General features: G+C 41.7%; 1 protein-coding gene across 9 annotated transcripts in view; it reads right to left on the bottom strand.

Annotated features, from left to right (window-relative positions):
* LOC149829887 (Rhodanese/Cell cycle control phosphatase superfamily protein) overlaps positions 1-16,377 on the bottom strand; it is a 114,318-nt gene that overhangs the window by 85,575 nt on the left and 12,366 nt on the right. For 4 of the 9 annotated variants that reach the window (XM_090016139.1, XM_090016144.1, XM_090016143.1 and 1 more), the window contains exons 2-8: positions 3,165-4,316; positions 2,935-3,038; positions 2,724-2,835; positions 2,323-2,400; positions 1,156-1,242; positions 981-1,064; positions 761-859 (exon numbers count right to left, since the gene is read on the bottom strand). In XM_090016139.1, coding sequence (XP_089872265.1) covers positions 761-859; positions 981-1,064; positions 1,156-1,242; positions 2,323-2,400; positions 2,724-2,835; positions 2,935-3,038; positions 3,165-4,316 — 1,716 coding nt within the window. The remainder of the gene's footprint in view (positions 1-760; positions 860-980; positions 1,065-1,155; positions 1,243-2,322; positions 2,401-2,723; positions 2,836-2,934; positions 3,039-3,164; positions 4,317-16,377) is intronic. The other 5 variants (XM_090016140.1, XM_090016145.1, XM_090016141.1 and 2 more) reach the window with 4 other exon arrangements.

The following is a 16,377-nucleotide window of genomic DNA, read 5'->3' as shown; positions in this document are numbered from 1 at the left end:
AGTCACTGTAAGTTTGAGAGAGGGTGTTAAGATTAAATGTATCCTTTTTGTATATATATGTATATACATACGTATATATGTATATTGTTATTTGTACATATACAAATTTATGTATATAGTATAGTATATACATATATGTTCACATGTATATGTATATATATCTTTATATACATACAATATGTATATATTATATATATTTACAATATATATATATATATTGGAGACTAAGTCAAACAAGTTGACTTAGTCCCAATAGCTAGAAATTCTAGCCGTTGGGACCTAATCAAATTTATTTGACTAGCTCCCAACGGCTAGAATTCTAGCCATTTGGAGGCTTCTCCTTTTTGGCTTTTAAGAGGACTTTCTCTCCTTCTCTCCTTTACTTCTTCCTTCCTTTCTCCTCTATAAATAGTGTGTGTGAATGTGTAAGGTTGCGAGAGTGATGGTTAGTATTAGGGTCGTGTATTTTTTTTTTTAGTGCATTATAGTGATGAGGCTTGAATGTAATTTTATTTTGTATTTCTTTTAATGTCTATTATGAATAAAATGATTTATTTACATTTAGATATGTGTATTTTAATTCTTAAGTTTGTTGTTTAAATATATCATGTTTTGAGTCTTGGAAATCATCATGGAGTGCATTGGAATCCACACCATTTCGTGACAATCTTGTCAATAACTATGCTTCTAATAAGCTTCTAATAAACATTCAATGTATGAGAAACAAGTTTTTCTAAATCAATTCAATATCCATTCAAACCTCATTCAAGATTGTCAATGCAGTCTCGGGCTTTAGCTCTTTGACACGGAGACCATTTGCTACCCAAGATCCAAAACCTCCTTGGAGGAGGTATGTCCTCTGTATCAATAAAAACATGGCAACCAACTTACTCCACATTTAAAGTTTCAAGAGTTGAAAATATAACATATATCAATAATATTCAGTGAAGTTTATTTGCGATGTTCCCGGATATACTTGCCCTAATACCAAGTTTTCTTAAGGATCTTGCAATTCTCTTGGATTGAGAACCATTTGCATCCATAATTATGACTTTGGAGCTATCCTGAAAAGAGGAGAACAGAATCCAAATAGTTATTCAAAACATAGAACAGTTGGACCATGCACTTGATTTACAGAATGCTTCTGCTTCATACGTTGACAATTTTCAGGTTCCGTATGATGGTTGCAAGCAAAACCTCATCAATATCCTTCTTGAGTAACTTCCTCACTGAATCATCTAGCTGATGTCAATGCCAAAAAGATATGTTAATCACTATTTCCTAAAAAATACATACTTCTAGAGTAAAATATATTCTAGGGATGACTTAGAGGATTTCGATCTCGAAAAAACAAATGCTTAGTAAAGGTGCAGCCCTCAAACTTCAAAGAAACCCAATTTCAAGCCAAAATAAATTGGGAAAATTCCATTTAGAGGCCAACCTTTTACCCTTAATTCCAAATATGGGCCACACTTTCTGAAATTTTAAATATGGGCCAAACTTTTCTTGAAAACTGTCAAACAAGGGCTTGCATTTATTACTGTCCTTTAACTCAGGTTAAATCATAAGTCAAATTACAACAGTACCCTTCATCATTAAAATTTCACACTGTTTACTGTTTTTTTATGAGGATAAGTACTTTTCAGTTTTCGAAGGACAATATAAGAAACCAAAAAGAACTCATGTTTTCCAATATGATGGGTGTTGACCTGAGATCCCTATTTAACAGTTTCCTGAAGAAGTTTGGCCCATATTTGGAATTTTAGAAATGTGTGAGGGGCAAAAGGTTGTCCCCTGAATGGAATTTTCACAAATAAATTCTTGACTTGCTGCAGTTGTCCAAAAATATCTTGTGCACCAAAATTTCTCAGTAAACAAAGTGCATTCTAACTACAAGCATGAAATGAGATAGACACTCGGGAATGTGAAAGCAGTGGGCTAATGAACAAAACTATCGAAAAAGAATGACATGGACAAATTCCAGTAGTTAAACTTATAATTGGATATCAGGAATGTGAAAGCAGTGGGCTAATGAATAATAGCTATAAAAGCTGATGTTTGATTTAAAATAAGAAATGAAGCTCCCCATGCATTCACAATTGTTTATCCGTGACTGATTATGTTATCTGACATGTAAAGGCATCTGAATGTACAAATGCCCCAACTGCTTTGATCAAAATATATGCAGTGTAACTTTTAGGAAAACCTAATCTGAAGCAATCAAAGAAATTTTTTTTGCTTCTTTTACATAAAATGAGTAGCAAAATTTGTCCACAGAATGACTAGCAAAAACCCAAAGAAATAGAAGAGTTTTGTACCAACCTTGGGTAGATCCAGACTAGCATATCTAAACCTTGCTCCTCGTCGTAGATTAGGAACACCATCCCTTGCCCTCAGATCCTTCACCATAATGTCAACCACCATAAAAGTTTGTATTTTAATTATGAAACAAAAAATCTTGAGCCATCATTAGCAATATGGACAGTTTCTAGAGCAGACACTCAAGCTACCATACCATCAGTATTCTTCACAGAACAATAGCAATTAGATATTACAATTTAAATAACCCCAAAAAAAATTCTTCATTAATTTCTTCAAGATAAGAATGCTCTAAAACCTTGTACTCAAAAAGTAAGACTGCAAAGGCATAAATATTGGTTTGCTTTTTAGTGTCAATTGGCCACAATCATAAAAGAAAGGCTACTGGAACTACAGTTGCTTGCCTCAGGCCTGACATCGATAAGCACGGCTCCTTCCTCTGTGAGCTGCTCCAGAGCTAATTTAGGAGACAGGTCTCCAGAATACCCTCTATAATTAAATAGCCAATATGAAATCCTGTCAGAAGATCTAGTAAGACATATGACTGAATGCTGCGGTCCAAAGTAACCTATAAAGAGTTCCAAGAAAATTTGAAAATGGAAGAGAGAGTCATACCCTATTGAGGCAGTACTGCCTACAAGTAGTAGAAAAGGAATAATTGGATCATTGGGATCTAAACTAAGATCTCTTTCAAGCCCTTCAATGGCCAAATATACCTGCTTCACAGTATTTATTCCCAAGTGTTTCTTTATAAGCAAATCTTCCTCCAGTTTCCAACATGAGAATTGATAGCAAATCAACCTTTTGGAGTTCAATTCAAGTAAAAATAAGATGTGTCAGAGTACCTGTTGGAAGGCAACTCCAATAGGCCTAAGGATCTCTTTGGCACTCTCTTCAGATGAAGTTAGAGCAGTTTGACCCTCTGAAGGTAGTACATTCTTGATAGATCCATAAGAATTAAAGAGAAAGTCACCAACATTTCCTGCAGCTTTTTCCACAACAAAAATTCCTTTTCTCAGGAAATTAATAGCCAAGGCACCTGCCTTTAATGTAGTTTCTCTAAGTCCACCTGAAAGATTTGCCAATGTACCACTGGCTTGTTCTCCCGCCTTATCAACTGAGGAAACTAAAGATTCGGTTGCATTCTGGACTGAATTTGTAAATGAAGAAGTAATTTGGTCATAAGAACCTTTTAGAGTACTATTGAACTTATTAATTGAAGTATCTATAGACTCACTAACCCCAGAATAGAAAACTTGAACATTTTCATTAAAACCATGTAATGCATCACTTATGGCTTCAGGTGAAGCTTTAGTGACAGAAAGGGACTCAGAACCCATAGTTTCAGATAACATCTTTTCACCATCCTGAATATGCACAGAAGTAAGATTTGGAGGCTCAGACCCACTGGAACCACTAGACTGTAACTGTATAGATGAAAACGTTTCTGGTTCTGCAGGACTATTTTGGCTTGTCAATTCATTTATCAGAGTGTTTCCAGGCTCAGAAGGCAATTCTATACGTTCAGATATATTTTGACTTTTCAGTTCATTCATCAGAGCATTTCCAGACTCAGACGGAACACCTATAGGTCTAGGTATATTGTCACCGCCATTGTCTGGAGGATCAGCTATATAATACACTTTGTCTGCAGATATCAATGAATAACTATGCTCCAGTGGTTCACTGTAAGTAAGATCACTGGAATGCAAAAGTTTACTAGCTTCATCTGCGTAGAAGGCAATATTCTGATCTTTAGCACCATCATTACCAATTAAGTGCATGTATGGCAGATCTTTAGCAAACTCATCAACGGCTGATTGATCATATCTTTCAATATGAGAAAAGTCAAACTTTGTAGTGTGTACTCTGGAGAAAGCACCCCGAGTATTAAGTCCATTGGGAGTACGAAAAAACACCTTATCTTCTGGGATGTGCTTCTCTTCAATGAGGAACCTTCCCAAGTCAGGAGTTCTTAGCCAACCACAGAAATAAATCTGTAAAAGAGCAACTCCAAAATGGTCATAGACCCCCAAGAACAGAACTCCAACACAAGCATCTATAATCATGCCATGGTATAAAAAAAAGAAACAAATAATAACAATCATGTGAAAATTGTAGTTTATTTTAATAAAACAAATAATAGATGCAGGATTGATATCGTAGGCATGTTTACATAAGCCTAAATTCCAAAACATCAAACCATTACAATATGAAGATAGCCTGATCATGTGGAAATTACTCCTTATCTAAAAAATTTCCAGGTAATTTTTCTCAATGTTTGTTTCCTCCAGAGATCTATTACCTTCATTCATCTACCAAATATGAAGCCGTAACAAACAGGATGTTTTTCTGATTCATTGAGCAATAATAGCCACGTTCACTGTAACTTTCAGGAGGCTAAACATGATAAAACAGATATAAGCATGCAAAAACAGCTTAGTCAATGTGGTACGACCTAAAACATCAAATGATTTGGCTGTCGGCTAAAGCATTGTGAGGTTAAGAACATTAACTTTTTTATGCAACCTTTTCACTATGGTAAGAGGTCACTAGATTTTGATCTGCTTAACAACATGGCCTTCTCAAAGTAGAAGGAAGCAGTTGGATTAGCACGTACATGCAGAGTGCAAGATCCCATTGGAAAAGGATTTGTAAGTATATGATGATGAAGCAATTTATTTGTCACAAAGAGCAAAGTCGTTCCTGCTACATATAAACTATAGTAACATAATATTGAAAAACAAAGATCATATATTTCCCTAGCATAAAGTCCTGATTATTAGAATTTGTGGTAAAATGATCCATAGACAAGGATGTTCAGAAGTGCTTTTATATAAATCACTGACAAGTTCTCATATATCCAAGGAGGTTTCTATTTTTCTGGTGGGCATTCAGAAGCATATGACATTTTGTTTAGACTATAATCAACTCCTTGGTGCAGAGTTCATTCTGCAGAGCAGACTTGACAGAAAAGTTGGGCGATTACCCTTTCATGAGAAAGGAGTCTTGTATGGTAGCAGTAATAGTGTAACTACACCAGAGAAAGGTAGAATTATACCTTAGTGGTGCAGAAGAAGCGCAAGAGTACAAGATATGGTAGGGGAGGAACCATAAAGGTATAGTGTAACACTCGTATTTAAAAAAAAAATCGATTTCAGATCCAGGTTGGATGGATCCGAACCGAATCAAACCCGACACAGCCCCCCCCCCCCCCCCCCCGTGTTTCTTTTTAAACACGCAGAGGGTGGGTTTCCCCTTTTACGCAAAAAGGGAAAACCCTTTCCCTGCGCTCCTCCCTCTCACCCCCGCCACCCCCCCCCCCGAGATCCCCTCTCGACAGAGCCACTGTCAGGATCCCCTACCGACTCCTGCCCCCTCTCTCTCGACTCACCCCCCTTCGCTGGAGGTCTGGCTCGACCCCCTCCCTCTTTGGGCATTGTTTTGCTCCCCACCTGCGTTGGACGCCACTTGAGGCCCCAGCCCGAGCCTCCCCTGAGTCGAGCTCCATCAGAGGAACCGAGCACAGCCGGAGGCCCACCCCTCGTCGACCACTCTCTCTCTCCCTTTTGTTATCTTCCTCACAGCGGAGCTTCGCCGGAGGCGCCGCCTCCCACAGGTATGCACCCTCCCTCTCTTCTCCCTGCTTTTCTCTCCCCCCCCCCCCCTCTCTCTTTGGTTACGCTGGCAAGAGGGGCGACCCTCCTACCCTCTCTTTGTTTCCGGTAAACCACGGCAGAGGAGGGGCATCGCCCCTCCTCCCTCCTCCCTCCTCTCTCGCCTCCCTGTTAACCCACCGCAGGAGGGCAGCGCCCGCCTGCCCTCTTGTCTCCCTGTTTCTTCTTTTAGTAGAGGAGGGGCACAGCCCCTTCCTGCTCCCTCTGCTTCGCCGAGAGCAGCAGCAGCCGAGCGGTTGCTACTCTCTACGCTTCTCTCTCGTCTCTCCGTTTTTGGCAGGAGGGTGCACCCTCCTGTCCCTACCTCTTCTATGATTGGCAGGCTGGAGGGCACACCCTCCTGCCCTTCCTCCTCTCAGTTCGCAGAAGGGGCGGTCCTCCTGCCCCTATGTAAAATCTGGGTTTCTTTTTCAAAAAAAAAAATCGTTTTGGATCCGATCGGATCCAACCCGAATTTGGACCCAAACCCTCACCCCTTGTATCCTATTTAAACCCCCCGCAGGGGGTTTTCTTTTACAAAAAAGGGACGTGACCCCGAGTCTGCCCTGACTCCTCCCTCTCTCTGCGCGACCTCCAACCACCGCTGCAGTCGGAGCTGCTCCATGCGCCGGCCACCCTCCCTGCTCTGCTCCCTCTCTCCCCCGACTCACATCCCTCGCTTGACGTCTCCCTTGTGCAACCCCTCATCCTATCTCCCCTTCTCTGTTGAAAAATGCAGAGACCCTCTCTACGTAGGGAACGACCTGAGCCCCCTTCGCCGGAGGCCCTGCTCGACGCCGGCGGAACCTGAACTCCCAGGTATGCCTCCCTGCTCTTTCCCCTACTCTTCCCTTCTCTCGGATTGACGTCGGCAGGAGGGCGCCAGCTCTCCTGCCTCCTTGTTAAGGCACGGCAGGAGGGCAACGCCCTCCTGCCCTCTTTCTTTTTAACACCGCAGGAGGGCGTCTCTCTCTCTCTCTCTCTCTCTCTCTCTCTCTCTCTCTCTCTCTCTCTCTCTCTCTCTCTCTCTCTCTCTCTCTCGTCGGCCGACAGGTGGCATTGCCCCTCTTGTCGTCGCATGTTTTTCCGACCGACTGGCAGCTCTTCCTGACCACCGTGAGGGCAGGGGTGCCACCCCTGCCTTCTTGGGTTTCTGTCCGGCAGGCAGGGGCGCAGCCCCTACCCTCCCTCTCTTTTCAAGACCGACAGGCAGGGGCACGACCCCTTCCCTCCTTCTCTCTATCTAATCGGCGGACAGGGGTGCAGCCCCTACCCTCTATCTTTTTTTCAGACGGCGGGCAAGGGCACGACCCCTGCCCTCCCTCTCTCTGACAGGTCGGTGGGCAGGGGTGCAACCCCTGCCCTCCCCATTTTTCCTTTTCCGGCCAGCGGGTAGGGGCGCAGCCCCTACCCTCCTTTTGGCTATCAGGCCTGCAGGCAGGGGCAACGGTCAGCTGGCAAGGGCGACGCCTCTGCCCTCTTGTTGCTGGGCTGGATCTAAACCGAGCCCAGTCCAGCGTTGGGGAAGGACCGAGCCTAGGCTTGGTCCCTTGCCATGGTCCGGGTCAGGCTCGACAGCCACACCGAGCCCAGCCCGAGTCCTTGGTTGGATCCAAGCTTGGGGCAAGGCTCAACCTAGAAACCGAGCCCACCCCCTGTTTCCCCTGCTTTCCTTTTTGCCGAACCGAGCCCGACTCGGTTGAGGCCTAACCGACTCACTCGCCCGAGTGAGCTCGATCCTCGCCGATCCCAACTCAGCTCACCCCGGCTCAGCTGGTCGGCTCGAATCCGGTTTGGGTTCGACCCTTGCGACGCAAGCATTGCTTATTATATTTATTTTAAGTGATTGCATCGTTCTCTTTCGCAGTGCAATAAAATATCTTTTAGTGCAGCCCATGAGCGCAATGGACTCGACATGTGCACCGAGGCACAAGCCCTTGATAACCTATGCTCGAAATCGTCAGCAAATCTGACAATCTCCAAGGTAGGGGAAAGTTGCACGAAAAACAAAGAAAAGACAATGCTAAAACTTGTAAATGAACATAATTATATATATATATATATATATATTTTATATGTACGCTTTTAACTCAAGGACGCAGTTTTGCAATACTTGTCCTTCCTTTTCCTTTATGTCATTTACTTTGCCGCCACGCTTTTACGTGCACAGGTTTTTGCTTACGCATTTATTTAGCTCGATGTGTGGTTTCGCACATCGAGCCTTGCCTTATGTCATTTGCCGCAGCGCTTTCATGCGCATAGGCTACTGCTTACACATTTATTTGGCTAAGGTACGGTTTTGTACCTCGTGCACTGCTTACGCACTTATTTAGCGTAGGTACAATTTCGTACCTCGTGCATTGCTTATGCATTTATTTAGCGAAGGTACGGTTTCGTACCTCGTGCACCGCTTACACATTTATTTAGCCAGGGTACAGTTTCGAAATTCGTGCACTTATGTATTTATTTAGCTTAATGTGCGGTTTCACACATCGAGTCTTGCTTTATATATTGTTGTCGCGTTGTAATGTACACAGGCATGCGTTATGTAATATATGTATTATACGTACATATATACGACTTTATAAGGTACGCAATTGTGTACTCTTCCCTACCATGTATCATGCTTGATCTTTACAAAAGACACAGATTTACACATGTGCGCTAAAACTTGAAAGAAAAGGGATTTCTTGCATGAATCTAGCATTCAAATATGCGTAGTTTTGAAAAGCAAAATCGAACACTCGAGGGTTGCCTAATTGCAGCTAAGTTTTTCCCAAACCGGCACAATAGGAAGAAGTGTTTACGAACTTCGGTTTAATATCTGATATGACCCGAATACCCCCAGTTGGGAGCATGGGGACGTGACTGGATGGGATTTCTTCTAAGAAACCCATACTCCTTTTATCGTAAGCAACATCGCGAGACATGCGCAGCATGTTGATACTACGGTAATTGGATGAGAGATTTGTGGCGATCTCGTAACGTGCAAATTGCACAATGATATATATAAAAGTGATTTGAAATACCAGAGCATGTCAAATTAAACTAAAATGGTTACATCGTTTCTTTCACCACACAATTAAGTTGGGGTTTCTTTTTGAGAAACGGATACCCCTCTCATCGTAACGGTACTATCAGACATACATGACATGTTAATACTACGATGATTGGATGAGAGGTTATGGTAACATCGAAGCGTGCAAATGCACAATGATAACATGAAAATCACATAAATGGTGATCATCGCCTTCACAGGTAAGATGTTCGTTTTGTTTTGAAAGATCAGAGCATGCAGAATGGGTCGTCAGTTAAAATAGAACCTGACGTACCCATTTGTCTCTTTGTTTCCGTCGAGGGAAAGGATGAGATGGTACAAAAACTCCGATGGACAGGTTGTTAATAACCACTCCTCGAGCAAATGTGCAAAATGCACGTGAAAAAGAAATATTGGACCCAAGTCTGACCTGGATCCAAGAGGGCATCGGGGTCGGGGCACTGCCCCACCGCCCTGCGTCCTTAATAGGTTACACAGGAAGAGGGGCAAGCCCCCTCCCCCACCTGTCGGCCTTCCTCTTCCCTGTGTCCCTTGCACCCTCGCTCCCTCTCATTTTTATTTTTTCGGAGCCCTCGTCGGCGACCTACCGACCTCCCATGCCTCTCATCTCTCTCTCTTTGTTGCTGGCGACCATCGCCGACCTCCCCTTCTCCCCCTCGTTGTCTTCTTCCTCTCCCTGCGTGTGTCGGCAACGCCAGGTCGATGCACCTTTTTCCCTCGCCCTCCCATTGCTCCCCTTTCCGGCAGTCGCGCCAACGGCCCCTGTCGGCATCCGCCGCCTCGCCGGCCGCAGGTAAAGTCCCCCCCCCCCCCCTTTCGTTGTCTTTTTCCTCTTCTTCTATATGCCTTCTTACTCTTCGCTTTTCCTGTCAGGCAGAGGCCTCAACCCCTGTTGCTCGGGTTTTCCGACAGGCAGGGAGCGGAGCCTCCCTGCCTCCTCCCATCTAGCAGAGAGCGGAGCCCCCTGCCTCTGTAATTTTCTGGCAGGCATGGGGGCTTTGCCCCCTGCCGCTTTGTTTTTTGTGATTTTCCGGTAGGCAGGGAGCGGAGCCTCCCTGCCTATGTTTCTGTCAGATGCCTTTGTGATTTTCTGCCCCCCTCTGCCTCGGTGTTTACTGGCAAGCCGACAGGGGCCAAGGCTCTGCCACCTGGGCTTTTGTGGGCCGGCAGGGGCCGAGTTCCTGCCGCCTCCCATTCTTCTTGTCGACAGGGTCCGAGCCCCTGCCATCTTCTGTTTTTCTGGCAGGTCGGCAGGGGCCAAGCCTCTGCCCCTATCTGTCTTTTCGCAGATCAACAAGGGGCTAGGCCCCTACAGGTCGACAGGGGTCGGGGCCCTGCCACTTTCGGCCTGACTGACGGGTCGGCAGGGGCCAAGCTCCTGCCGCTCTCGACATTTCCAGCGCACAGGCAGGGGAAAGCTCCTGCTTCTACCTCTTTTTTAGCATTCAGGCAGAGTTGGGCTCGGCTAGGCGGCAGGATCCCCCCTGCCTCCTTGTTGCCTACGAGCAGGGACGGTCTCGCTCTTATAGCCGGCCCTCGCATCGCCCCTGCCTCTGTTACTCTTTTGGCAAGTAGAGGTGGGGCCCCTACTGCCTTTTAAGTTTCTGGCAGGGCACTGTGCTCCTGCCCCGTCTTTCTCTTGTTTTTTTAATATCATATCAACTCGTTGTATCTTTGCAGTTTGCGCAACAGAGCCCACTCATGCTCTGTGGCCCGAGACCATCATCACCTATGCTCGTAGGCGCGCGAGCAGCCTCGCAACCCCCTAAGGTAGGGGCAAGTTGCGTGAAAAGACTATAAACGAACAAAATGCTAAAACAAAATGAATAAATATGGAAAAGCAAAGGATAACTAGTTCCTTGCATTTACTTTCCTAAGCATACTTCTGTATTTACTTTTCAGCACTTATTTTTCTGTATTTACATGCCGCATTTACTTTCCGCGTTATTTTTCTGCATTTCCTATTTGTCTTTACTTTTCTGCATATATTATGCCTTTACTTTCCGCATTGACTGTTGCATCTTTGTTTCCCTTGTTTCTTTCTGAGTTGTCGCGCTCGGTGCGAGGCCTTGCCTCTTGAAACTCTGCTTAGGCAAGCCTCATAGGGTGTACGGTTGTGCTTACCGATTTTTCGCACTTTTCGAAAAGACACGAAATCGTGTATCGGCGCTGAAACCTCAAGGAGTTTTTCCTCTATACAGTTTATTTTTCAGTCTTCTCGAGTGTACAGTTGCATAGCTAAGCTAGCCTTTTCCCTGTACTCTGCTGAACGCAGCTAGCTTCGCCCCGAGTCGAGTTGCTTGAGAGAAATGTGTGGATTTGTAGCGATCCTAAGTTTGTATGTTACCTTTGTTGTAAAGACTAAGCATGGATTTACTTATGTAGATTCTGTGTTGGGTTATCTATTGGGAAACTCATGCGTACTGAGCAAGTGTTGAAACACACAAAAAGGTGATGTTGCGCCTTCACAGGTGAGATGCTCGAGTGGATCTAATAAACCAGAGCATATAGAATGAGGCAACGGTTAAGAAACCCCCATCGTGCCCATTCGCCTCCTACGGTTCATCAAGAGAGAGGATGGATGGTACAAAAACTCTGATGGATAGGTCGTTAACGATTACCCCACAGGCAAATGACTCGGCTTCCCCAGTCATCAGAATTAGGGGAAAGGGACTACTGTAATTATCCTAGGTGGTAGCTCTCAGGCACTTCGCTAGAAGTCGAATGCATCTATGGCCACAAATGCCTTTGAAAAATTCTCTCTTAGCCACTGGCCTCCCCTTTGGAGCGGACTCAGTCAGCTATCTGGGATATCATAAAACATGTAGCATAATACCGTGCTTGATCTGTGATAGTTATTTTACTTTGCTTAGCTACTCTCTGCTTGTAGAATTAATTGTTCATAGACAATTGCATGCATAGTTACTTTGTCATTAATATCTATAATTGATTATCCTATGGGCATGCTTTGCTTTGGCTTTTGTTCTTTACTGTCTTATTTTGAGCACCTACCAGTTTTTTGTGAAACTGACCCATTTTATGGGCATGTGACAAATAGGTGTTTGGGATGGCCGATGGTACGATGCAGCATGTTTTGAGATCTCACACTTTCTACCTGCATCCTGGCTACCTGCTTTCTTTTGGCTTTTGTACTTTTGATCACAGAGGTAAACCCCCAAATTTGTAGAAACCGGAAATTTAAACAAATATATATACTTTTTGGCCTACCAACCGTTTTGCTAATGTGTTTTTGCTAGTTTTTGTGCTAACATGCCCAGAATTTGTTAACTTGTTCTTTTTTCAAAAGAAAATTTGCTTCTGCTAACTTTTGAAATCGAAAACTCTGAGTTTTGAAAGACTTTCTTTAACTATTTTCAAAGGTTTTCAAGTTGAAAATTTTGGGGCGTTACAAAATGACTCGGTGTCCCCAGTCATCGAAGTTAGGGGACGGGACTATCAAAAATTATCCTAGGTGGTAGATCCCATAGACTTCTGCAGAAATTGGATGCATCCCTTGCCACGAATGCCTCTGGAAAAGTCTCTTTCAGTCACTGGCCATCTCCTTAGGAACGGAATTAGCTAGTTATTCGGGGTATTCAAATACATAGCATAATAAACCCCCGGGCAGTCTTAGTTGTTTCTACGTTCTCTCATGTGCGTACCCCCAGGACTGTTTAATATCGAAACAAAGTTGTCATGTTCATTTTACTTATTTTGACTTGCACACCGTGAAAGGAACAATGTATATATTAGATTGGTCCTGAATTTTGTTAGCATACTCATTACGCTCATTTTGCTTATTTTCCTCACTCTTCGGAGACATCTGATAATATAAGAACGATACAGAAACAAGATTAGCATGCTCACTTTACTCATGTTAAATTGCATATCATGTATGAATTAAAGCATGTGTTAGTTTTGTTCTAACTTGTTATACTTGTGCACCTATCAGTTTTTCATAAAACTGACATGTCTTATGAGTATAGGCGATGATTAGGTCGGTACGGCAAGCGATGGCAGGATGGCGTGATGATATCAAGATGAGACTCTTTCCCTGACGTTTCTTTCCTGAAGACATTTATGTAATTTTGCATAAGGGTTTCCTTGAAAATTCCTCCTTTGTATAAACTCTAATTTATTAAAACTGTGTTTTTTTTATCTATTTGGTTTTGAATGCATAGAGTTTCAAACTTTCAAATCCATATTGTAATATTGTTCTTGGTATCTTATTGAAGATACTTTTACATGAGTAGTTAAGGTTTGATTTGACTCTTGGATTATTCCAAATCAGTTCTTGCACATGATGTTGCTTAATATTTCATGTTGTATTTGTTGTATAATAAACCTTTTTGGTATAAATAACTTCTTTAAAGAATTGATCATGATAAAGCATAATCCGTGTTTATGCATAATCCGTGTTTATGCATAATCGTTGTTATAAAGCATATTGCTGTGAATGATTATATTGGACCTTTGATTTGATTTTTTCAAATCAACCCTCTTTATAAAATCACCTATTTGGAAATTGATTGCCTTTTTATGGCATTTATATTTATCCATCACAGGTTGTTATTTAATACATCATTTATATGGCCTTGTTATTGTGATATTAGAGATGTTTGTTGAGGTGAGTTATGTGCACCTCGTGTTATGTCATTTTAGATTGTCATTTTGTAATTTGACTCTAAAATGACTTGTTATGTGATCTCTAATTGTGAGTGTGGCACTCGTTTTCTTTTTTGCCATTGATTTTATGGATGTTCTTTATTATGTATACCTGTGATGGATGTATGAAGTTTAAAACCTTAAATGTTTTAAGGTAAATTAATGTTTTATTTGTTAAATGTTTGTCATTACAAGTCTTATTGCCTCAAAAGTCTTCTCCTTTTTATACCTCTTATCTAAGTGTCATCATATGTAGACAAGACATATTATTATATATTTGTGTGTTGGTAGCCCTTTGTTGGCTTTGTTCTCTTGGTCTAGTAGTTGAACACACTTGTCTTGAGTGTTATTATATGTAGACAAGGCACGTTGATTCACACCATGGTGTGTGGTTTTAGTCCATGTTGGCATTTGTGTCCTTGTTCTAGTCGCTGAGATGTATGCCCATGGTTGGCTTCTTTCACTCATTTCAAGTGTGATTTTATGTAGACAAGAGATGTATTATGTTTTAGCCCATGGTTGGCTTGATACTCTTGTTCTAGTAGATGAACATACTTGATCTTGAGTGTATTTTTACGTAGACAAGAGATAATTTTGGTCCATGTTGGCGTGTATTCTCTTGTTCTTGTCGTTGATGCACTCATTTCAAGTATTATTACATGTAGACAAGAGGTTCTTTTACACACCTTTGTGTGTGTGTTTGGCTTTTAATGGCATTATATTTATGTTCTTGATCTAGTAGCTTATACACTTGATTTATGGGTTTTGGAGGACTAATGAGGTAGTTGCTTGTAGTGGATGAACTATTTCATAACTTGTGTTTTAAGATATTCTAGTGAATCATATCATTGATATGCATATTTGGAAACCAATTTAATATTTTGGCATTTAACCTATATATTAAGTGTTTTTTTATTTTTCGGCCACCTAATGAGTTTTTTTATTTGCAAATATTTGAGTATGAATTTCCTAAATGTGTAAGGATTTCTACTTAAATATATTTCACTCTTGACTGTTGGGAGGACATTTTTAGCAAGATCACATGTGACATTTGTTTAGAATTTCTTCTCTCTAAGATGTGACAGAAATCATTAGATCATCTTGTGTTAAAATGCCTCATTATTGATTTGTGTGTCAAATTTGCTTTCGTTCGTATGTTCCTTTTAGGGAGCCACTAGTTCTTATGTGAACATTATGTTCTCAAAGATATTTGTAATACATGAAACTTTTTTAATTTTAAATACAAATTTCATAATTTTGTGTCTTTGTACACTTGTGAGTGTTCCCCGTTCACACACTTCTTACTTCCAAGTATTGATAAATTCCTTTCAGTACTTATTGGGCCCTTGTGCAAAACGATTTGTGGAAGTTGGTGCACTTCATATGCATTGTCTCTTCGAAGACATTATACATTGCTTTTCTTGAAGACTTTTTCACATAGTATTGAAATGATTAATTATGATCTTCCACTTAGATATCCTTTTTTGGAATTTGTTTGAAATGTCTCTTAATAGACATATTTCATCTTGGTAAATCATGACTTACTGTCATCCTTAAGGAATGTTGCCTCTTATCTAATGTTTTAAAAAATTGTTACTATCTTGTTTAAAACCACTCTTGCTTTTCAATATATTATTGTTGCAATTCTTGGGTTAGAATATTTTATTTGTCTTGTATACTTTGAGTCTTCTCTTGGTTTGTTCTTTCTCTACAGGATCATTAAGATGTGGTGTCTTAGATACATCATGGATTCGATCAGTGGAGGTACTATGGGGATGATCACCAATAAAGACATTTTTTGAAGACTTACATTTGAAAGCATTTGCTGAGATGTCATAAAGATGGAGATTTCCCTTGAAGACTTTTGAAGCATTGGACTTCTTTTCAAGACTTTCTTTTGTTTTCCCAAACTTTCGGGTTTTTTCCATGCAAAGTTTGAGGGGGTGTGTTAAAATATGTGTACTCGTACACATATATGTATATATATATATATATAAATATATACATATATGTGTGCAATACCCGATAGGGGTATTTCTGTCCTTTTGCATTTGCTATATAGTTGTTTTTAGAAAACAACTATTTATTTTTTAGAATTAGTTTACATTTTATAGTTTTTATATTTTTTGTTTTTTTTATTTCACGCAAGTGGGGGCCCCACATAGAGTCGTTGGGGCCTCCAACGATCACAAATGTGACAGTTGGGGGCTCCCAAGGTCTCTATGGGGAGCCCCTTTTGGCCTCTCCTTTTTCTCTCTTCTTTGTGCATAAATAGGGGCTTTCCCCTTTGTATTTACTCACTTCTTGGAGGAGCTTTTGCTCCATTGTAATGGGTGTTACACCCTTCTTCTCTTCAATAATATTAACTTATGCCTTATAGGCATTTTTGCCCCTTTCGTGGATTTATGTGTTAGCACATTATGTGCTTGTGTTTTCCCCTTTAGTGGGTATATCCGCACTTCATGTGCATGTGTATTGGTTCATTATTGAACCTAATGTATTCCAAGTTGTTTCCTTACACCCCCCACACACACACACCACACACACACCATCTCTCTCTTTGGTTACGTCGGCAGAAGGGGTGACCCTCTTGCCCTCTCTCTATTTCCCGTAAACCATGGTAAAGGAGGGGCGCCGCCCCTCCTCCCTCCTCTCTCGCCTCCCTGTTAACCCACCGCA

This window comes from Nuphar pumila, chromosome 8 (assembly GCF_984573655.1).
Source record: "Nuphar pumila chromosome 8, dmNupPumi1.hap1.1, whole genome shotgun sequence".
Classification (NCBI taxonomy): Eukaryota; Viridiplantae; Streptophyta; class Magnoliopsida; order Nymphaeales; family Nymphaeaceae; genus Nuphar; species Nuphar pumila.
The sequence above is the reverse complement of the archived record's forward strand: the minus strand, read 5'-3'. Positions and strand labels throughout refer to the sequence as shown.